The following is a 23,185-nucleotide window of genomic DNA, read 5'->3' as shown; positions in this document are numbered from 1 at the left end:
TTCATTTATTGGCACTCTTCCTGCATCCATTTCTTCTGCATTGATACAAATAGCACTTCACGAAGGTGGAGTTGCACAGGAGGGGTAATCAGTCTCTTCTCTTCCTCCCCTGTATTTGTCCACAGCATATTTTCTTTGGAATTCAGCTGTCATCTATTCTTTTAAGATGGCCTGTCTAGTGGGTTTGTTTTCTGTGTGTGGATGCAAATGGCATATGAATTTGTCTTATTCAGGACTTCCACTTGCATTAGATTTTGAACATTGGTGTATCCCAAACATTGGTAACAGAAGATATGAACCCTGTTTAACTGGTTTCATAGGCAAGCCACTTCTGGGTGCTATACAGAACCTGAATAATAAATAAACAATATAATTATTGACCATTGTTTCTAATATAAATATTCTGTTAAATGCAACTTTATGAAAAGGTGGCAGGCACAACTGATTTGTTTTTTGAACCACTTTCGTGTAGATTTGTAAAATCAATAAGTCTTAACACACAGCTTCTGTCCAGCAGTTTCATCACCTCATAAGACTTCAGATGTGATCTTTCATCTAAAACATTAGCAGGCAGAGTACATCAGTTCCTTGGAATTTATATGCTGAAATTTCCATGATGGTCACTTTATACTAATTTAGAATAGATGATATCTCATTCAGATGTCATTTGAAGTGATGTAAGCTTTTCATTTATGCATCATTAGTTAAAGAATTTAGTAATGAAAAAGCTTTCCCTCAGGATCAGCTGTGGGTGAAAAGCCTTTTTTGAGGACACCTGCTTTTTATAGAATTGGGTCTGTTGATACCAGTGGTTAAATCATGATTATCATTCTTGGTGTGTTGTTAAACAAAGGGCCCCATTCCATCTCTTTCCAGCACCTATTCCAAGGTTACATTGGCCAACAGTCATGTTTAACTGAGCCACACTTTTGAGTCCCATAGAAAAATTAGATATTCTCTCTCCTGGGTAATTTTTCCTCTGGAAAATGAAATATATGTGCTTGTAAATGTAGTGTAATGTTTTTATGGGATTTCCATATAGCTTTGTTATTTTTTGCATTGAAGTTGCTGACTTTTAAGTTGAAATTATCAGTCCAAACTCATGAACTTTTAAGTATCTTAGCCAGTAATATTAGTTTGTCCGAGTCAATTAATACATTGGTGTAAATATATTTTGATATTATAAATACATGCATGGATGTGACATTTTTTACCTCTCAGTCATACAGTTAGTGTTAAATTTCAGAAAATCTTATTGAGAAGTTTTTGTACAATGACTATTGCATATTTTGTAGTAGTGTATATTGATTAATTTACTATGGTTTCCTTGTCAAGGTAAGAAAGACAGGTGGTTAGATTAAAGGTAGGTAAAATTAAATATGAATTTTAGAAGGGAAAAAAATGTAAATTAAATACCATGAGATATAAAGTTTGTTTAGATATTTTTTTATTTAAAAGGAATGGAGCTAGTGAGTACCATTTGGGTAAGAGATGAGTCATTTTTTGTCAACTTTGTGACAAAAGTCTGATGCCCATTTTATTCAGTAATTTTAGAACCATAAACTCTCTGCAGACTAACTTCATAAAAAATAGTAAACTGAGAATAAAGTATTCTGGAAAATGAGACAATTAGACGATAAAAAAGGGATTTTGACAAAGGAAAAATCTATTTCTGGGGGAAGACCTGTGTCGCCCGGTGAAATGTCCCTGTAGCACACATTTCTAGGTGTAAATAGATGCTAAATATACCAGAGAAAAAGCTAAATGGAATGCTGAAGTTACTACCTTCAGCTCGCTCACCCATAGGGTGTCGGTATAAACACAAGGGCGAGTGGAAGCCACTACCACAGGTTTTCTGCCAATTAGAAGACTCTCAAAACCCCTCTCTAGGTAGGTGCCGTTACAATGACTACTATACGTCTACCTTCCGCTCGCTACTACTACAACTCCCACCCAAAGGCTTCATTCCTGAATTACGCACCCAAGCTTGGGCCAGCTAAAGGGTGGGGATCAGGAAAAGAGGGATGGGTTCACCGGGCGACACAGGTCCTCCCCCAGAAATAGATTTTTTTTTTGTCAAAATCCCTTTTCTGGGTTCGACCTGTGTCGGCCAGTAAAATAGTGTCAGAGAATTGGCCATACAAGCTTGGTAATACACAAAATTTAATAGATATATAAGAAAAAATAAAAATAAAATTTTCTCTTAAAATTAAGTTTTAATAACCAATGTAAGAGTAAAAAGTTACAATGGTAAAAAAGTGGGATCAAATATGACCAAATCCATACTATCCTGGGAAAAACAACAGGTAAGAAATACAAAATTAACAAATATAAACTATGTACATGTCCGGAAGTGGATTGATAAGCAAACCAGCCTGGAACCTAAGGGAGACAGGTAGGGATTACGATCAAGGCAGGTAGGAAAGAGTGAGTATCAAGGGAAAAAATTAATAGCAGAATAAAGGAAAAGGAAATAGAGTTATAAGACTAGGCCGTATCAGGGGAGACAATGCTCCCTGCAGCCACTGCCGAAAATTTAAGGGCCTCTAAACTCTTTAGATAGTGGCGTTTAAATACTGCCGGGGATTTCCAACCAGTATATTTTTTAAAATCCTCAAAGTTCATATTGTGAAAATAGTTAATTGAGGTAGCCACTGCCTGGATATTATGGACGTGAGGGACTGAATCCGGATTGGCTTGTTTAATAAAATAAAAAATTTGTTGTCTGATTCCTTTCAAGGAAATGGTTCCGCCTTTTTCTCTAATAAAAAGAGGACCTGAAGACTTTTCAGAAGTTCTGCCCAGATACGATTTTAATGTGACAATAGGACACAATGATGAGTCCTGTGTGAGAGGTATAATCTTCCATGGAGCCCACCTGTTTTGTGGGTCTTCATTCTTTGCTAAGAATTTCCGATCTGGGGACAGTAGAACTTCACCTGACGGGAGGAAATCAATGTGTTTTGGGACTCTAAAAAGAGCCGACAGTTCAGATATTCTGGCGCCTGAAGCCAGACTCATTAAGAATAACGTTTTCCTGAGAAGGGTTATATATGAGCATGATTCATTATCTGTGTCTGAAGCCAACTTGAGTACATCGTTTAAAAACCAGGAGACCATGTGGGGGCGGTCCACTGGTCTCAGACGGGCACATGCTCGAGGGATAGATGAGAAGTACGAATCTGTCAAATCAATATTAAAGCTGAAAAATCTTCGTTAAGGCAGATTTAGTCGTAGTAATGGTACTAGCAGCTAGGCCTTTTTCAAACAGGGTTCTAAAGAACGAAATTGCCAGATTCGTAGTCATCTTTTGGGCATCTGATTCTTTTAGAAAGATGGCCAATTTCTTTACTGCTGAATTATACTGTCTGAGTGTTGATTCTCTTTTATCTAATTCTATGAACAGGATGTTTAGTGGATCGATACTAGCATCCTTCTGTGGCACAAACTTCATGAAGTCCATAAAGTTAGGGCATTCAGAATTCTTGAGGAAGCTGACACAGTCTGAGTTTGTACTATTTGAGTCAGTTCTGGATTGGGAATCCGTCTGGGACAGAGATTCAACTCTAGTAGAAGAGGAAACCAATTGCTCTTCGGCCAGTTGGGTGCTACCAATGCTACCTGTCCTGTGAAAGATTTGAGTTTGTGCAGGACTTTCATCAGGAGGTTTACTGGCGGAAATAGGTAAATCTTCTGCCAATTGTTCCAGTCTATGGACATCACCTCTGTGGCATGAGCTAGAGGGTCCAGATTGGGAGCCACATAACACAGAAGTTTGTGATTGGACTCCGTGGCAAACAGGTCTACCTGAAGGCCCGGGATTTGATTGCAAATCCAACGGAATGATTTTGTGTCCAAGGACCACTCTGACTCCAGCGGAGTTGTTCTGGATAGTGAGTCTGCAATGACATTCCGTTATCCTGCCAGGTGAGTAGCTGACAAGTGCCAATGATTTTTGTTGCTAACAAAAAAATTGCAATCAATACATGATTTACTTTGCTCGACTTGGAGCCCCCTCTGTTTCTGCAATGAACTATCACTGCGCTGTCCGAGACTAGTCTTACATGACTGTTCTTGACTGGAGCTAGACGTTTTAAGGTCAGAAAAATGGCCATTGCTTCTAGGACGTTGATGTGGAACTGGCGGAATGTATTCGACCACGTTCCTTGAACCTTCTTGTACTGGGAGTAGCCCCCCAACCGCTCAGAGAGGCTTCCGTGTGGACTATCAGAGACGGCGGGGGAAATTGCACTGGCACTGATTTGGAGAGACTCCAGACTTCCGTCCATGGACGGAGTCTTTTCTTTAATATCGGGGGAATCAGAGAGATCTTGTCTCTGAATTTGTTGTTGGCTCTTTTCCGCCAGACTCGATTGATATCCTTCAGCCTGGCTTTCAATAGAACGTCTGTTATTGAGGCAAACTGAAGAGAACCAAGAATTCTCTCTTGGGTACGACGAGAAGCCCTTTTGTTCTTGAGGAACTGTCTCGTAGCCTTCGCTATCTCTCTGCACTTCTTTGATGGGAGAGATAGTTTGTGTGAGGTTAGGTCCCATTGGATTCCCAACCATTGAAAGCGGGACACCGGAATGAGACGGGACTTTTCCTTGTTTATCTGGAAACCCAGATATTCTAGGAATTCTATTACCTTAGCTGTTGCTTTGCGACACTCCTCGTCGTTGGTTGCCCAAATGAGCCAGTCATCTAGGTAAGCTACTAACATTACCCCCTGAGCTCTTAGTTCTTGGACTACTGTCTCTCCTAGCTTGGTGAATACTCTGGGCGCTATGTTGAGCCTGAATGGCATGACTGAATGAGTAAGCTTGTTTTCCTAGTTTGAAGTCCAGGTATGGGTTTCTTGCTATCGGTACATGATAGTAAGCGTCTGTAAGATCGATAGAGGTGGTGACAACCCCACGGGGAAGTAAGGTTCCCACCTGCGAGACGATCAGCATGCGGAACTTGTTGCAATGAATGTATGAGTTGAGATGGGACAGGTCCAGAATCACTCTTCATTTGTCCGAGTCCTTATTTGGTACACTGAACAGACGTCTTTGAAATTTCAGGCGACTTACTTTCTTTATTACCTTCTTTTGAAGGAGATCTTTGGCATAGTCTAGTAGGTCTGTCGTTGGAGTCTGGTGAAAACTGACTGGTGGAGGAGGCCCTTTCTCCCATTTCCACCCCTGACTTTTCGATACAATGCTGTGGGCCCATGAACTGAAGGTCCAATGGTCCCAAAAGAGATACAGTTTCCTGCCCACCTGCAGAGCCTCACTGATTGGTTGAGGTCTTACTCCCTCTGCCTCCTCTGAAGCCTCTGCCTCTAGGGCCAGCTCTCTGTCGGAAGGCACCTCTGGCTTTGCTACTCCTTGAGTGTTTATTGTAGCCACGAAATGCTCCTTGTGACTCAAAGGAAGCGTTGAAGGCTGGAGAAGGTTACTAGGGCGGTTGAAGTCGAAGGCTGGTGAGTCGGTTGACTGCAGCAGGACAAACTGTTGTTGTGGCTGTGCCTTGGATGTCGAAGGCTTGCCGATCTGGGAGACAGGAACCGCTTGAACCAATGTCTGAGGTTGAGAGGACTGGAAAGGCTGGTATTTCCTCGGCCTCTTCCTACCTTTGGATTGTGGTCCGGGGGCCTCAAACTTTCTTTTGAAGGGAAGTCCCCAACGGACACGAAGGTTCTGGTTAGCTCTAGCTGCCTCGCTGAGGACATTGTTAACCACGTCCTCAGGGAAGAGGTTGGCACCCCAGATCGACGCCTTTATGAGCCTGTTCGGCTCGTGTCTTATGGAAGCATTCGCAAAAACATGCTTCCTTCAGGCTCGCCTAGCCACTATAAAGTCATACAGGTCTGATTGGAAGGCCTGTAATAGTGACTTTGTGTGGATTCGAAATAGAGGCTCATCTGCAAAGGTCGTAGCAGTCAACTCCGCAGTGGTGACTGAGTTAATCGACCTACTCAGCCTGCACCTTGCTTCGAATTCCGCTTTGACCATGGGGTCCGGAATTCTAGGCAAACGTTCACTGAATTGGGTGGAGGCACACTCCAGGATCGAGTCTGCCCACCGTGAACGTTGCCGGAGCGTCAGTCCAAAATTCCATATCGCCGGGAAAGAGCAAGGAGGTAGCCTCCGTCTCTTTTATCTGAGACATAGGTTTGTCCTCCACCGCAGCTTGCAGAGTCAATTCTGCAACCTTCGACGTGCAAGGAGTCAGAACTCCTTGTGGGGCCACAAACACCGTATAGCATCCTTTATGGGGTGTCAACTTTGTGTTGACACACTCCCATTCCGTGAGGGTGCAGACCCATGCAGACTGGGCCTGGTCCCTAGGGTAGATAACTGTCTCCTTCGGGACTTTGTCTATCCTGACTAGCGCATCTTCGGCTAGTCTAGCGTAGCCTGGGAAGGGAAATTGAAGGCCCGCTGGGAAGAACTCAAAGTCTTCTACCGGTCGGGTTCCGCAACCTTCAATGGTAAGCTTGCCCTCTGAGAACGGGGCGTGCAGAGCCAACCGACACAGGTTGCTGTTTTCAAATGGCGGTAGCTTCGATGCGTCCGGTACCGTCACGGACTGCAGTGTGGTTCCGGACTGGAGGAATCCTGACACCAATTCCTCCTGGCCCTGTAACCTCTGGGTCAGAGACATGATAGACTGACCTGAAGTCTCTAGGCCTGAGGCGAGTCGAGTGGACATCAATTCAAGCCTCGAGTCCAGTACCTCGCTCATCTTCAGCAAAGAAGATTTGCGAAAGCCTCCTGGTTGAAGCCAGACTCCGCTGGTCTGGCTTTGGAGGACTTGGCTCTCAACCCCTTGGGTGGGGGAGAAGCTTTAGCAGAAGGAGGAAGTTGACGGCTTGGGAGCCGATGACGACCTTGCAGAGCCTGCCGGAGAAGGCTTGGTTGGTTTAGTTACCTTCAGCAGGGATCTCATCTTCCAGGCCTTGACCTTGGGGATTACTGAGGCCGATCTATCCCAAGTTGATGCGTACTTCATAGGGAAGCCCTGGAAGGAAGGGGGAGAAGGAGTGGGACTAAAAGGGAGACTACCTGCCTCACTTACCTCCCTACCTACCTCCTGTTCCTCCGTGGCCATAGGTTCTCGGTGAAGACTGATGGCCGCGACTTCTTCAGTGACAATGTCACACAAGCCCTCTTGGTCCTCAGGGGGGGGTTGGGTTTCTTGATGGATGCCCTCAATAATGGGAGCCGCCACTGCTGCGGGTACAGCCGCCGAAACTGGAGCGTTTGGATACAGGAGAGAACACAGCTCCTCTGACAGCAAGTAAGGTTGGCCGGATTTCGCGTTTCTCCCGAATCCTCCAACCCAGGCCTTAAGGGACCCCATCGATGAAGTCTTGAGTGCCAAACTAACCTGTAAAAATAACCAAATTAGGATCCCTCGTGTCGAGGAAATTTCACCAAAGCCAAAGTGTAGCAGAAATTTCACAGAAACAACAAGGCGAGAATGTTACTTACCGACTCATCTGTCACGATCCTCACTAGGTCATAACATACTGTACAGGCCTCCGGGTGCCAGACCATACTTCCTTCCACCAGGATGCCACAGTTGGCATGAGATTGGCAGACCTCATGCCCGTACGGCCTATACAGGACAGCCGGACAACCCGTCACCTGGGAACGGACCATCTGTAAGTTGAAAAGTCAAATGAGTATCATCAAATAAAGCTGCCGGAGTTAATTCTGGCAGGATGAGTGCACTTCAACTAGATATTTAATCCATTAAAGGCAATATCAGGTATAAATTTCAACTTACTGGTTATCAATAAAGCTCTGGATGTCTCCGCCTGCTCCGGAATCCTTCTCGGATTGGTAAAGCTATAACAAGCGGAGAGGGCCTGATACGAGCAGAACAGGGGAATAAGGTAAGACCTAAGCCTGAGTCTGATCGCATTGCAGCAGAGTAATGCAACGTAACCAAATGTAGGCGCATTATCTGAGCCCCGTTCCGTCCCCACCAAAATGGGGAGCAGCAATAGCAAGAAGACGGAAAACTGAGCAACGGAAACAACGGTACAATAAACTCCGGTATATACTTTCTGGCGTGTGTGATGGTAGACCACACTACGTCGGAACCAATACAGATCCGGAGACATACCTACAGAGGCTAAATAAAACATGTTCTAACATAATCTCTTAAAGGCTTCACCTACTCCGGAATCCTGTTATCATAACAGTAAAGGCCGGTGGAGACGGCTGATACGAGCAGAACAGGGAAAATAGGTAAAACCTAGCCCTGAGTCTGATCGCACCAGGGAAGAGAAGCAATTCTAAGGTAACTAGAAACGCAGCTCTAAGCCCAGTTCGGCCCTCACGTGAGTGGGGAGGCGGAGACAACAAGGGAGAATAGACAACTGAGCAGTGGAGCAGTGGTATGTACAATCCGGTGTATAGCCTGCTGGCTGGTGTGATGATAGACCCCACCTGGCCAGAGGACCTACAGGCCTGGAGACATACTAAAGAGATTACACAAAATACTAATCAACCAATCTCCTCCAACTAATCCCCCTGGATAAGCTATATGCTCTAGCGGTCGTTCATCGGTAGGATTACTTGAACAGCGAGCTAGCTAGGCAGCGCCGGAACGAGACCGGGGCAGGGGGGGAGATAGAGTCTGGAGGAGAGTGGACGAGTCGTGATCGCCTGGCCACAGCAACCGATCAGTGACCCACCACCTTTCGGGAGCTGTAACTAGCCTACCACTAAAGGGAGCAGAAGACGGTAGGCCAACTGACACCCTAAAGGGGGCAAAGGCCCAGGCCACACACAACAAGACAAACATAAAATAAGTGATGAGGAATTACTGGGAGAACTGCGAAAAGAGGAAAGGGGGGGACGCACCCAGCAAGAACCCAGCCTAACCCTCCGAGATCGGTACAGATCCGGTCAGGTAGGCTAGCATGGCCTCCAAAGGACGTCATGAAGTGGACGGATAGAACCTAACTAAACCCTCCAAAATCGAAACTTCCAATCTGGTCAGGTACGATAGGTCTAGGCCCTACAAACATGACACGAGAGGGACTCTCTGTCCTGGACCACTCTCCCAGCAAGCATAATAGCCTGGACAGGAGGCGGTAAGGATGGGGCCGAAAGGGTAGAGGGGCAGGACTGCCTAACCTACCATCCAAAACCTAGCCTAGGTCTGGTCGGGTAGGCCAGAGAAGGGCATTGCAAGTACTTCCAACCTCAACAAAGAATATGAATATTTATCATAAACGTGCATATAATCAAGTGCATTACTGACTAACATCGAAAAACACACTAAAAGAATGCATGCATGAATAGCGCGAGAGAGAGAGAGAGGAACCACCCTCTCCACAAAAAACTGGTGTACTAAAGGCTAGCCGAGCCAAAACACACTACTCGCATATAACATATGAAAAATAAAATCGCACGTATGAAGGGAAACCAACACGTTCCTGAGAGACTGAGGACAAAAAGGGGGCCACAAAAGGCTAAAATAACGAAAGATAAACATATAAGAAGAGACTTCAGAATATGTCAGGAGCGAGTTAGGCCCTACGACGTAAGGAAAAAATTCTTAAAACCAATGCTCCAGAAAACGACAGGAGCTAGAATAATGATGGGGTATATGAAAACAGTAGTCTAAACAGTGAAATGCAAACAGTGAGGTAAAAATCATCATAATATAACAATGGGAAAAAACGCACGCCGCGAATGATGCACCCAAGATGGTGGATATAAAAGGAGCGTCACCCCAGTTCACGAGAACCAAGGGGGCAAATAAGGGCTAAAAAGGGGATGCATCGTGCCCTCATGAGATACAAAAACGAAAAATGGAATACTCAACTTGGATGAAGAAGCTTGGGGCTCTGGGGCAGACATGCTTCGCCAAAAACACTCGAAGAGGGCAGCGAGAAAAACACGGGCGGACACTGTAGCGTGCTAATATAGGAATGAAGCCTTTAGGCGGGAGTTGTAGTAGTAGCGAGCAGAAAGTAGACGTATAGTAGTCGTTGTAACGACACCTACCTAGAGAAGGGTTTTGAGAGGAGTCTTCTAATTGGCAGAAAACCTGTGGTAGTGGCTTCCACTCGCCCTTGTGTTTATACCGACACCCTATGGGTGAGCGAGCTGGAGGTAGTAACTTCAGTATTCCATTTAGCTTTTTCTCTGGTATATTTAGCATCTATTTATACCTAGAAATGTGCTACAGGGACATTTCACCGGCCGACACAGGTCGAACCCAGAAAGGAAGATATTTACTGATATTATAAGTAATTATTTGTATCGAGTAATTCACCATGCCTACGTGTCTTTTAGTTGAGCAATTGTTTATAGTTAACTGAAGATAATTATTATGTTTGATTAAGTAGTTTACTGATTAAATAACTACTAGTAAAGCTATTTAGTTTATAAGTTGCAGCAGCTAATTCTGTTTTGTAATACATAGATAAATGACATTAAACTACATGTTACCCCTGTTTATTTCAGATTTGGTATTAGACGAACTGTGAAGCAACAGTGGTTCTATTGGTTCGTCATTATTCTTGTATTTTTGAATACCGCGTGTGTGGCTGCAGAGCATTATAACCAACCAGAATGGCTCACACATTTTTTGTGTATGTATTAATTTCATTAAGTTTTCTATAGGTTTTTCGAGTGACTGTAGACTCTGGTCATTTCTAGTTTTAAACTGGTAACTTGCTAGAGCATGAACTTTATTTTGAAAGAAATTTTTTCCTATGATGATTGTTAGCCATGTTAAGTAACATCATCAGAAATGGCTTGGGCAGTGCTTCATTTTGGTGTTTCCACAAAACTGTAATATATTAAGTGCATATACGTATTAAAAGGTAGGATTAGGGTAAACGTGGGTTAGTACGTATGTAAGAGTGTCCTCTGAAACTAATCAATGTAATCTTTTCAATGTTTCTTTTTCTTTTTCAGACTATGCAGAATTTATATTTCTAGGTCTATTCATATCTGAAATGCTTATAAAAATGTATGCCCTGGGCCCAAGAATATACTTTGAATCGTCCTTTAACCGATTCGATTGTATCGTCATCAGTGGCTCGATATTCGAGGTCATCTGGTCACACTTTAAATCCGAATCATTTGGTCTTTCGGTGCTAAGAGCCTTGAGATTGCTGAGGATATTTAAAGTAACAAAGTAAGTTATAATTAAGGTACTTTTTTTTCTTTGGACCATGAAACATGGTTAAGTTGATGAAAATTTCAAAATAGCAAATTATTTTGAGCCGATTTTCTGTGATAATTGCTTACCACTTGGAAAAATCATGATTCATCCTGTGGCCAGAGTTCAGGCTGCTGTAAAAGAATGGTTTGAATGCTAAATTCCCCAAAAATTGTACTGATAGGGTTTGGATGATCAATAAGTTTTCATATACATGTATCAATACTCTTGTTTCAGTCAAATCAAGTGTTAGTTTCAAAATAATGTTAGGTAATTGTAGATAGGTTAAATGCTCTTAATTAAGGAAAAGTCTAAGTTTGGTTCTTTCCATATATGTAATGAAATATATGCTTTACAAGGTCAGTTCTAATATGTAAATAAACAGTACATATAAGGGTGCTTTGAGCTATTGAATCATGACGAGTATACATTACATCTTCTTTTCTCTCAGTCAGTAACAAAGCCTATTTGAAGAACGAAATTATTGTTTCTCTTAAATAAGGAGCTTGGAAGACAGTGTATATGTTAAATAGAATGTAAAGTGGTGCGTGGATATTTACATGGTTCGCACCTTTTGCCAAAATGAGCCAATATCGTCTTTCTTATATTGTTCCATTAGCATTTTTTTATGGTTAAGCACTCTTGTCAGTAACATATTTTAGTAATAAATGCAGGAAAATAGTATTATCTGTAAGTCAATCATTAATTGTGTCATAAGATTAAATACTTGTCACAAACTCTTACCAGCTCTGTTAGGCAATTATCATTTTCCTCAAATTTAGAATTAAAATTCTCTTGATACCTAATCTAATGCAATGTCATATCTTTCCAGGTATTGGGCGTCTTTAAGAAATTTGGTGATTTCTTTGTTGAGTTCAATGCGTTCTATCATTTCTCTGTTGTTCCTGCTCTTCCTGTTCATCCTCATCTTTGCTCTTCTTGGAATGCAACTGTTTGGTGGTTCCTTCAATTTTCCTGAGGGGACACCAGCTGCCAATTTCAACACCTTTTCCATAGCTCTCCTCACAGTCTTTCAGGTAACTGTTACTTCATATTTTAGATTAGTTAATAACAGATATTTCAATATTATTTATCATGATTCTTACAGTGTTCTTAATTGAAAATTACATGTCCTTTTCCACAAACCTACTAGGAACGGATGTATAAGCAGCACTTAATAGATACAGTGATTAGGACTAGATATATGCAGAATATGACTGTCATAATTGGCATGAATAGATTTGAGTATGGGATGAACCCCATACAAAAGCAAAAAAACAAAAATTCCGCTACATTACTTGATTCTTACTTTTACACACAAGACTCATCAGAAGTGCTTTGAACCCCTTTATGTTTTGTACTTTATTTTGCTTTCTTTTGCTACCCTGATAGTACTTGTGAATTACTGCAATTCATTCTTTCCCCATAAGCAAACCATCTCTAAACAACTTGATCCACCTTATCACCTATGATAACTATTTAATTTTCTTTGTGTCTTCATATTTACCCACCATTTCAGAAATTGGTGCATCACATATCCTATTTTAACAAATCTTTGAAACAGCTTCAGCCCTTTTCCTTTCATTTACATTCAACATACTTAATTCACTCCCGTAAAGGGGAACAGGCTCAACCAACCCTTCATACATTCCCACCATGGGTTCCATAGGTGCTCCAAGTATCTTCCTAATCTTTTACACATATTTTACTACTTTTCTTGCTTCACTTATTGTGACTCCTTTCATCCTAGTCATCTGCTATATTTACTCCCAAATGCCAGTACAGATCACTAATTCTGAATTATTCCTTGGCTATTATGTCCACAAATTCACCCATAAACTAATATCATACTGCTTATACATAATCATTGTAACTATAAAAGTGACAATTGTAAAAATGGTAATGACAATTGTAGTGTTGGCTGAAATTGAGATATTATGATGAAAAATAAAGATCGAAAGAGAACACATTTATTTTGATTTTTCAGATCCTAACAGGTGAGGATTGGAACGAGGTGATGTACTATGGCATTGCATCCCAGGGAGGTACCAAGTCTGGTATGATCTACAGCCTTTACTTCATCATCCTTGTGATCTTTGGTAACTACACGCTGCTGAATGTGTTCTTGGCTATTGCTGTGGACAACTTGGCAAATGCTCAAGAACTAACAGCTGCTGAAGAGGAGCAGGAGGAGGAAGATAAGGAGGTCTGTTTTATTGATAATTTCAAAGTCCTTCTATATAGTGTGTATTTGTGGTTAGGTGTGAGTGAGGTACAAACAAATCGTTTATATTGATATTGCTTATATTCCTAATTTTAACATTTTGTAAGTGGATGAGTATAAAAGGTTACTCAATTGCAATTTTTTATGTTAGTGAGGATAGGTCACTAGAATCAAGGCACACAAGTAATTGATTTTCACCAAGGGAAGAATAACCTAGTCTGTGAAAAACGTTTCAAGTTTATGCTTTCGAACCTGATATCCATTTTCACTGTGATGGAGAGTATTATTAAAAATAATATTTAGGAGGGATCTTTGCATTTGACATCATCTTAAGAAATGTAGGCTTGGAAAGCTCTATAGTTTCTCACCCCTGCCCTGTTGCAGGTATCAAATTCTCGGAAGTAGTTAATAGATAACATCTTAAGGGCCCTTTTTTCAGAGTCCTTTTCTCTGCTGTGGCCTTAAGGCGGGAGAGCAACCAATCAAACTGGCTTGCTTATGTCAGAGTTATCTTAAATAGGGCTCCTTTATTTCACAAATACATGTCATGTGGGAAATTTAATGAAGAAGAGAATCTTTGTTGGGAGCTGCATCACACATTTACCCATACATGAAACTGATTTTAGAAATCCATTGATATTCCCAGACTGTAGAAGACTGCTCAGTCTGCTGTGATTGATCAGTCACGGCAGATTTAGTTTTTGAATTCATAGCTCATTATAAATTAGGGAGATGAAGGCTTATTCCAAAAAATTTTATATTGAGTTTCTGTAATGTTTTAGCTTGATAAAATAGGGTCACTATGTTGATGAGCAAAATACAGGGTGTAAGGTTCTTCTTTGTGGGAAGATCTCTGTTACATTTAGTGACATGTCTGGTAATGAGCCATAAATGTGATTAACGTCATAAGCCATCAGCCTGGAATCCCAGTTGAAGATTGAGTAATCAGTGATTGTCTGGCCCTTCAGCAAACTGAAGTCTCTCACTGTGGCCATCTTTGAATTTGTGGCTCTTGTGGATCCTTTGCTTTACTTAAAAAGCAAAGAGATCATTACTGTTAACCTCTGTAATTCATGTTCTCATTCTTTCCCTTCCCAAGAGGAGCCTTAGATTTGCTTTATTGAATATGTATACTGTGGTTAAATTAAATTAGGGTCTTCATCACACTTCAAATACAGTAACAATGCACAACTTTTATTTGTAAGGGATTTGCTTCCTTTTGATTGTATAAATCACCAAATTATGAAATGTTCTCACTGATTTAAGCAACCTACCAATAGCTTATGGTACATATGTCTAGATGCTCATTCATTGAGATCCATCACAAACTTGGCTCCTGGCTCAAAAATAGATCATTTTACCATCAAAGAGACCTACTGCGTATTTTATTTAAGTACTGCTTAACAACATAGAGGTGGTCATAGTGCATGCAGTCTAAACTCAAATCAGGAGGAACTTTTCACTCTTTCAGAGGAGTAAAAAGAAAAATGAAATTTAGATCCTCCAAGGTATCGCTCTCCTTACTTCAAAGAATACAGAAGGCTTGTCTTTCGTCTTGGCTCTTGGAGAATTTACGACCCCTTGTTAGGGTATTATCTTTACCCATCTATCCTTTGCAATTGTTACAGCTCCCTGTGGGCAGGCATCCAAAGTCTGCAAATCATACATGGAAATTCTCAAAGCCTTCCTATTTTTGACTCTTTCCTTGAATAAACTATGGTTCAAAATAGATGTAAACCTAAAAGAAAGAGGGGAACAAGTATATTCTGTCTCTCTTTTTCACAATTATTGTAAGAGTATTATGCAATGGCCTGCAAGGCACTTCTTTGTGGAGAATGTCCTTAAATTGCTGTACCAGGAAATGCCTCCAAACTATTTCCTTGGGACTTATCCACTTCTACTGGTATGGGAATTGGTGCTGCTTCATGAGAATCTTCTCTTACCTCTCCTTTCCGCCAGGTTTTAGGATATCGTGTTGATAACAGTAAAAGATTTTTGTGATGTTTTGTTATTTTATTATTCTATTATTCTATTATTCTATTAAATTATTCTATTTCTTGTTGTTCCATTGCCTTCCATCAGTGAGACAACTGATTGGTTATCATGAATTGGATTCTTAAACAATAGTTTTTAGGCAAAGGGTGTCTGTCACTCTTCACCCCATGAAATTTTGTATGGTTTTTTTATAGCAACCCATTCCCAGGGTACCTCGATAGTTTTGTGGATGCTGGTGGCTCTTGTTTTCCCATTTTATTTAGGACTAGAACTCTTTGCTCTGACTGGCAATGATAATATATAAAAGAGAGGGAATTTTTATCAATTCTTTGAGAGATTAAGCTTAATAAGGGCAATGAGCTAGCCTTGGGATTGTCAGATTCATTTCTGCTGTTCTCAGTAAACACAATGTTTGTAAGTTGAACATCTCTAATAAATGAGGACAGATATTTGATGAAGGTAAGAGGTTTTTAGTCAAAATATCAGTGGCAATAAAGAAAAACTTATTCCGTAACAAGAATAGTGTAAATAGCAAACATTTCCTTTGGTAGAGTTAAATATTTTAGCAGTTCCTGCTACATCATATAGTTAGTGTTGCTAACACTGATGCGAAATAAAGTTATCAGCTGTAAAATATTTAAATTTCAATATATTGTACCCACAGATATAAATTATAAGCACATCATTATGTAGTACCTACCATAGTAATGCCATATTCTCAGATATGTACAGACAATAGGCATCATTTCATCTACATTATTTAATCACTGACAGTCCTCATTATTTATGAAGGATATTTTTGTAAATCATTAACTGTTGTTTCACAAACAACAATTACATAACATTTAGGGAGAAATAGGACTGATTCTTATCTCCATATCAAGAATTTTTCTTGGTAAGAGAGATGGAAAGGAAGATTGAACAGCCATTTACCTATTTCACACAGCCTAAAGTCATTAGTCTTCTTTAATTTCAGTTTTAGTTATTATAATCTCATTACTTTACTGATTGTGAAATGGTGACTATTTTGTCATGGAATAAAAGTATTTATTGATATGCTGCAATTCTTTACACATTTAAAGAATGAAGAAGTGAAGAGAGAGGAGAGAGAGAGAGAGAAGATAGAGAGAGAGAGAGAGAGAGAGAGAGAGAGAGAGAGAGAGAGAGAGAGAGAGAATGTCCTTATTTCCATAAGTTTTAATAGATTAAAATTTTTTCAAGATAATGCTATATATGGTAATAGTAGTTCAGTAAGATTATTAATTACTTTTAATGTGAGATGACATGTACCACACAAGCCAGCTGAGGCTAAGTAGGATGTCACAAGGATATTGGGTGTATATATTATATATATATATATATATATATATATATATCTAATATATATATATTATATATATATTATATATATATATATATATATATATATATGTATTATATTATATATGTATTTATATTATATAGATATATATATATATATAATATTAATATATATATATATATATATTTATATAATATATATATATATATATATAGATATATATATATATATAAATATATATATTATATATATATATATATATATATATATATACAGGCAGTCCAGGGTTATTGGTAGACTCTGTTATTGGTGGATTTGGTTATCAGCAATTAGGATTTATGGGGATTGTCTAGCGCCATAAAATTGGAAATTTATGGCGCAATAACAGAATGAGTTCCAGTTATCGGCACCATAAGGGTGCTTATGGTGCAAATAACTGGTTATCAGTGCCATAAGCACCATTATTGCACCATAAATCCCTGAGTCTCTGTTACTGGCGGTTTATGCTTATTGGCACACCCCCAGGAATGGAACCCGCCAATAGCAGGGGACTGGCCTGTAATTATATATATTTATATATTATATATTATATATTATATATATTCTATATATGATATATATTATACATAATATACATTTATATATATAATATATATCTATATATATATAATATTTATATATTATATATATATATTGTGTATGTGTGTGTATTTATATATAATGTGTGTGAGTGCTTGCATATCATTTAATATACGTCTTGATGTAGGCACAGAGGGCAATTTTCTTTTATATTTGTGATGTGCATCATACTTCTGTGCCTTACAGATGAGTGGTGTGTTTCTAATTATGTTTGAATGTATTTGCAGCGTGTATGATCGCAAACATTTAAAAAATGCAGTTGTCATTTTTAACAGGATTAACTAAGTAGGAACACCACTTCATTATAAGTTCTGATATTGTCAGGATAAATCATCTTTAGTATCATGTACATAATTGTAAAGAATATTGTACATTTTGAAAGGCTTCCCATAGAAAAGAAAAGTAATGGCCTTGAGAGACAATCTCCATAGAAACGTCATTTAATCATAAATCTGATATAAATAATTAGCATAAATTTGTTCTTCTCCCACCTTCCTTCTGCATAACAATTACGTTACACCAAGTCCAATCTACATGTTTGAAGCCGGGAGTTCATATACACTTTTTGTATACTGCCACCAAGTGTATTAGAAAGATACTTTAGGAATGTACAAGAGTGCAAGTGATGGAAGATGATTAAAAAACACTTGAGGAGTTCCCAACTTTCGTCATTTTCTCTTACTTTGCAGCTATGGGTAATACGTCACTCTTTCCTAAGTACAAAGTATTAGCCATTTGGATGTCAACTGTAGTATATGCTATTAATACTTCCCTGATTTTTATGGAAAATTTTCTTTGAAGCATCATACAGCTCATGAACAATTACTTTGATTTTGTCTCATAAGCATTGAGATTTTCATTTTTGAAAATTAAAGGAATAAAATGTTATTCGGCCCTGATTAATATATTTTAGGACAGATACAAGAGGATTATATATCCCTTCTTCTCCCTCAGAATGGGATCTTTTAGTGGACAACACACATGCCATTGACATTTTGTAATTTCACCAAATTTGTTTTATCCTCAATGAATAAAACAAACGGGACCCAAATCTTTTAGATATGTAACCACTGGATAGAATACCAGGGAAACTTTACGCTTGTTAAATTACCAAGGATGCTTCATAAATAGACACACAAACTTAGGGTGAACAGACTCGCATGTATGGACGAGTAAACATTAAATGTGGATGATTAAACCCATGAACACACTTCCTTGTGGACTGACTGACCGTTTTTCTTTTCGTTGTAAGTGCAGAGCATGAATTGTTAACAATACCTAATTTTTGAGTTAAACCTTGACAAATAAGTAATGCTTCTTTAGGCACTTACGCAGAAATTTTGTGATTTTGCTGTAGGAATATGAATTACGTGAATTAAAGATCACAAGTAAAATCTTTTTATTAGTTATATTCTTAAGATTTTTCAGGTTATTATTTGTTTAAAGGAAACTGGCAATTTCTGCCTTTTGGAGAAAAGTTCCTTGTTTTTGTTTATTACAGATTGCTGTACTATCTTATTACTATACTCTCCTTTTTCTTTTGATACCAGTATTACTGTTTTTAATTGCTATAATATGCATTGTAGAAAATACCTTTTTACAAGCTACATCAGCAAGTGATTTAGAGCTTTCTTAGACCTTGTAGAATTTCCAATCAAAATTTTTGGTAGAAGGCGGAAGTGAAAATTTTACGAGTTTTAATTAAAGGCCATTGTTTGTGTGGAAGAATTATCAGTTTTTTTACTGAATATTTTTCTCATTTCTGTCTGCTTGCCCGGAACTGACGGTAACCTACACAACTACCGTCTAACACATCTGATCAACACACAACTGTCCTACATTCAACTACTGTTTTGGACTGTTGGCCATTTTCTGTGTTTTCTTCAATATGGTTATCTGTTTATATATTTTCCCTTTTAAATGTGTCTTTCTTGATTCATTCTTGATCTTAATTTATCTTAATTTACACGTGGAGATTTTTTTTCATTTAAACAGAGTATTTATGCTAAAATGCACAAAACACATTCTACCAGTGATATCTTGCACAGATTATATCCTATGTGTAACATTGGTGTCACTGTAGTCATTGTGTTCTTAGAGCCATAGGTGTAAAGCTTTCAAAGTAGTGCTCCCATCCAAGTCTTACAGAATTAAAACATGAACACTGGTTTTGACCTTTTGATGATGACCACTTGAGGCTCATTTCTCACATAGATTAGCCACTATGGTCCTAAATCGGATGTGTCATAATTAGTGGTCCATTGACATAATCCTTGTAGATGGCAAGGCTTCCCTGGCAGTGCATTTCATGATAAATGTTTAGTGCTTCCTCAGTGTTCTGTCACCTCTTCCAGATCTTCTCCCTTATTTCCTGTATCCTTTTCCCATCACCAGATCAGAATTAGTGAAGAATGCTTTCCCTTGCTGTGTAGTGTATGGGTGTTGCAAAAAGAACTTTTGATCTCGAGAAAAAAACTATATCCATAGTATATGTGTATATGTATGTATATATAAATCTACATATGATGATTGGAAATCTTTCATTACTATTTCTTCCACTTTCTAAGTAGCCATATTTTTCAAATGCTCAAAAGTTCATATTCTGCACGCACCCTCCAACCAGATAGACCATGCGCGCATTTGCATGAACATATGAAATGTTAGAATCAGAATTTTTCGAAAATTGCTGTTGAGTTAGATTTTTCTGATGACAATAGCACTGGACAAGGAAATTTGGAACCATAGCTTTTGTTTTTGTAAAGCTGTACCATGAAATACATCCATCTAGTCAGTGTGTGTAACAGCCTAGAGTACCACCAAAGCTTGCGGCCCTGTAGTGCTTGATCTGAGATAGCTTTATGATTTAGCTGTTGATCATTTTTTTGTAAAGTTTTATCCAAGTAAGTTTTTCATAACCTCAGAAAGCAATGTCCCTTTTGAAATATTGAGCTTTTAATCTTGCGATTTTCATGATTTTTGGAGTTAGTCTTTTGATATAACCAATATTTGATTAAATTTCTTTCATTGTCTTGATTGGACAAAAGCATGAATTCCAAAGTAACTTATGTATTTCCCAGTCCCCTTTTGGTTGTCCCCTAAGAAATTTTGACGCTAAATCCCAAAATGGATTGCTGTGTAGTAGGATTTAACCAAAACTATTAGAAAAACAACCTTAGGCAAATGTTGTTCACAGAGCTTGTCACAAGAATCTTCCGCCTTTAGTGGATTGTATTCTTGAATACTGTATGAGAACATACCCGCAAGTTTCTCAATTAAATCATTTTTGGAATTAAGTCATTTGCATTCAATGAACTCATTTTAACCATTTGGAGTTTTGAAATTCTTGAACTGTAGTGGTGTTTTCTATTTTGCTTTTTTCAATTAACTCATTTTAATATTTAACTTCAAACAGGAAAAATATATGAACGTCAAAAGATTTTCAATATAAATGCTTGGTAGGCATCCCTTAAATGTTTTTGAGTATGTGCCGCATTTGTCTCATACCCTGAGATTTTACAAATTTTATAAAAGTATAATTACATACTATTTTATAATTGATTTTTTTTCATTTCATTTACTTAAGAATATTTATTCAATTGCTTAACATAATAATTCTAAAACTGTTTATAGCCATCTTTAAACTGTTTTAAAAACGGAAGCATTTGTATTTCAAAAATTGTTCCCTTCAACAATAGTAGTTTCAAATAATAAGATCTAAACAGGCTTTTTCTAACAGTCATTTAGATACACCAAATTTTCCACAGAGCGATATTTTGAGTGATGAACATCATGTGTGATATATTTCCTGTCATTTACGTTTTCCTAGAGTAACTTTTTTTTATCAAAAATGAACATAAATTGTCTTTTAATCTTTTAGTTGATGCTGTTTCAAGGTTTACCTTGGCAACGACTTACAGTATTCCCGTATCTTCATATCAGCTGAATTTTGGCATGCCATTTCAGTAAAAAAGCAAGAAGACTACACTACTATTATTCCTGTGTTTGGATCTTTATCTAAAGAAATCCATCATTAGAAACACAAGACATAGCACACACAGTATCTGATGTGACGTCAAAATACAAAACTATTTTCCCCCCTTAACCCTGTGAGAACATTTGCTACAACTTCTTTCTAAATGGTTTTGACTGGATCCTGTCATACCATCAGTCTTTAAAATGAGGAGATCTTGAAAGTATTTTACCTTTACAGAAGCAACAAGCGGAGCTGGAGAAGGAGCTCGAGGCTCTGCAGAATAGCGCAGATGGACCACCGAAGGTTGAAATTTGTCCTCCTTCTCCTGGTGGCGAAAAAATGAAGTAAGTATTATTCTAATGGTTTTTAGCTGTTTTCGTTTGGAGATGCGGACTATATTTTTGCATTAACGTTAGTTGTCTTCCTCTTTACTACGTTGCAATTATTCAGTAATTGTAAACAAAGGAAGAATGAATTGAAATCAGATGTTTTTTACTTAATTGGTGGTGAAAGTTTTGCGTTTATATGGAATACAAAACTTATCAGGCTTTACCAACACTTCAATAGCTTATTACAGTTAGACAAAATCAAAATCAAATGGCTGCTTTTATTAATAGTGTTGCTTAACAGAGACTGAGACAGTTACCCAACTATCACTGGGAAGTTCCATATTGTACATAGCACACTAATTTGTGTATGATATATGCAGCATTTATACCGCTCCACAAGCGTCCCCTCTTCACACATCCACCCCCTCTCTTTACCAACACAACAGCCCTCTCTGACTCTGTCTCCTGAGACTTTGGTCCCTGGAAGTCTACCCAATCAATCTCCCTAGTCATTTATTTTACATTAGTGATCACATTTCAAAGAGTCAGCAAAACTCAAAAGAGGTCATTCAACTCCTCTTTCCCCCTCTGTATTTCTTCATACAGTATTTTCTTTGGAATTAGCCTATTATCCATTCCTTTAAAAAGACATACCCGGTGATGTCACCTTCTTAAGTGGGCATAAGTTGGGCCAGAAATTACACTGTTGATGAACTCGAAAATTGGCATTGTGTGAGACCACTGTATCCTAAGGCTCTTTGTAAAGCAGCAACAGTGAGAGCTATTAAGTCTCTTAAGCAGGTGTGCATAATCAGGCCAATGTGTAGGAAGTGTAATAGACCATAACTCCTTTTTTTGGTCAACATCTTAACTAATGGTGAGGTCAAAGATTTCCCATGTTTCTGAAAAAATGTATAAGAAACAGTCTTGTGAGCATGTTTCATTATGTGCACAGTGGCAGCATCATAAGATAAAAACAAACCTGCCACTAGAAAATCAGTATTTCTCTTTGGCCTGATGCTCTAATATTGAATAATCCCTCTTTCAATCTTAAATGCAAATGGACATCATATCCATTATCCTTAAGTGTGTAACAAATGGGACTTACATATGTTAAATATTATTGGTTCTGGCGGACATTTTTGCTTCACACCACTCTGTCTCTCTATGTATCCGTGATACATATAGTATATATATATGATATATATCATATATATATATGAATTTACTTCACTTGGGAAAACTAAACATAACTGGACATAGAAGTACATGCACGGTTTCCCTCCATCCCTGCAAATGAGAATGCTGATCAAATTTTGATATCCAGAACACTAAAGGTAACCATGCCCAAAGCATTCTGGACCCTACAAGAAGGGTACACTTATCTTGAACTTTTGAAATATCCCCCCTGAAGGCTTCAAGTATGCCCGATGCTTCCTGATCAGGTTCACTTCACACAAACTCTCTACACCTTCTGGTATCAAACATTCATGTTGAATTTATCTAACCTCCCCAAACTCAAA

At 38.6% G+C, this 23,185-nt stretch overlaps 1 protein-coding gene across 12 annotated transcripts in view; it reads left to right on the top strand.

The window, feature by feature from the left end:
• The window catches only part of LOC135216890 (voltage-dependent calcium channel type A subunit alpha-1-like), a 638,668-nt gene that overhangs the window by 429,228 nt on the left and 186,255 nt on the right, over nucleotides 1-23,185 (top strand). For 9 of the 12 annotated variants that reach the window (XM_064252414.1, XM_064252423.1, XM_064252418.1 and 6 more), the window contains exons 14-18: nucleotides 10,479-10,606; nucleotides 10,935-11,157; nucleotides 12,014-12,218; nucleotides 13,169-13,387; nucleotides 21,571-21,677. In XM_064252414.1, the coding sequence (XP_064108484.1) occupies nucleotides 10,479-10,606; nucleotides 10,935-11,157; nucleotides 12,014-12,218; nucleotides 13,169-13,387; nucleotides 21,571-21,677 (882 nt within the window). The remainder of the gene's footprint in view (nucleotides 1-10,478; nucleotides 10,607-10,934; nucleotides 11,158-12,013; nucleotides 12,219-13,168; nucleotides 13,388-21,570; nucleotides 21,678-23,185) is intronic. The other 3 variants (XM_064252425.1, XM_064252417.1, XM_064252416.1) reach the window with 1 other exon arrangement.

This window comes from Macrobrachium nipponense, chromosome 6 (genome assembly GCF_015104395.2).
Source record: "Macrobrachium nipponense isolate FS-2020 chromosome 6, ASM1510439v2, whole genome shotgun sequence".
NCBI classification, from domain to species: domain Eukaryota; kingdom Metazoa; phylum Arthropoda; class Malacostraca; order Decapoda; family Palaemonidae; genus Macrobrachium; species Macrobrachium nipponense.
This window is presented reverse-complemented; position numbering and strand designations above follow the sequence as displayed.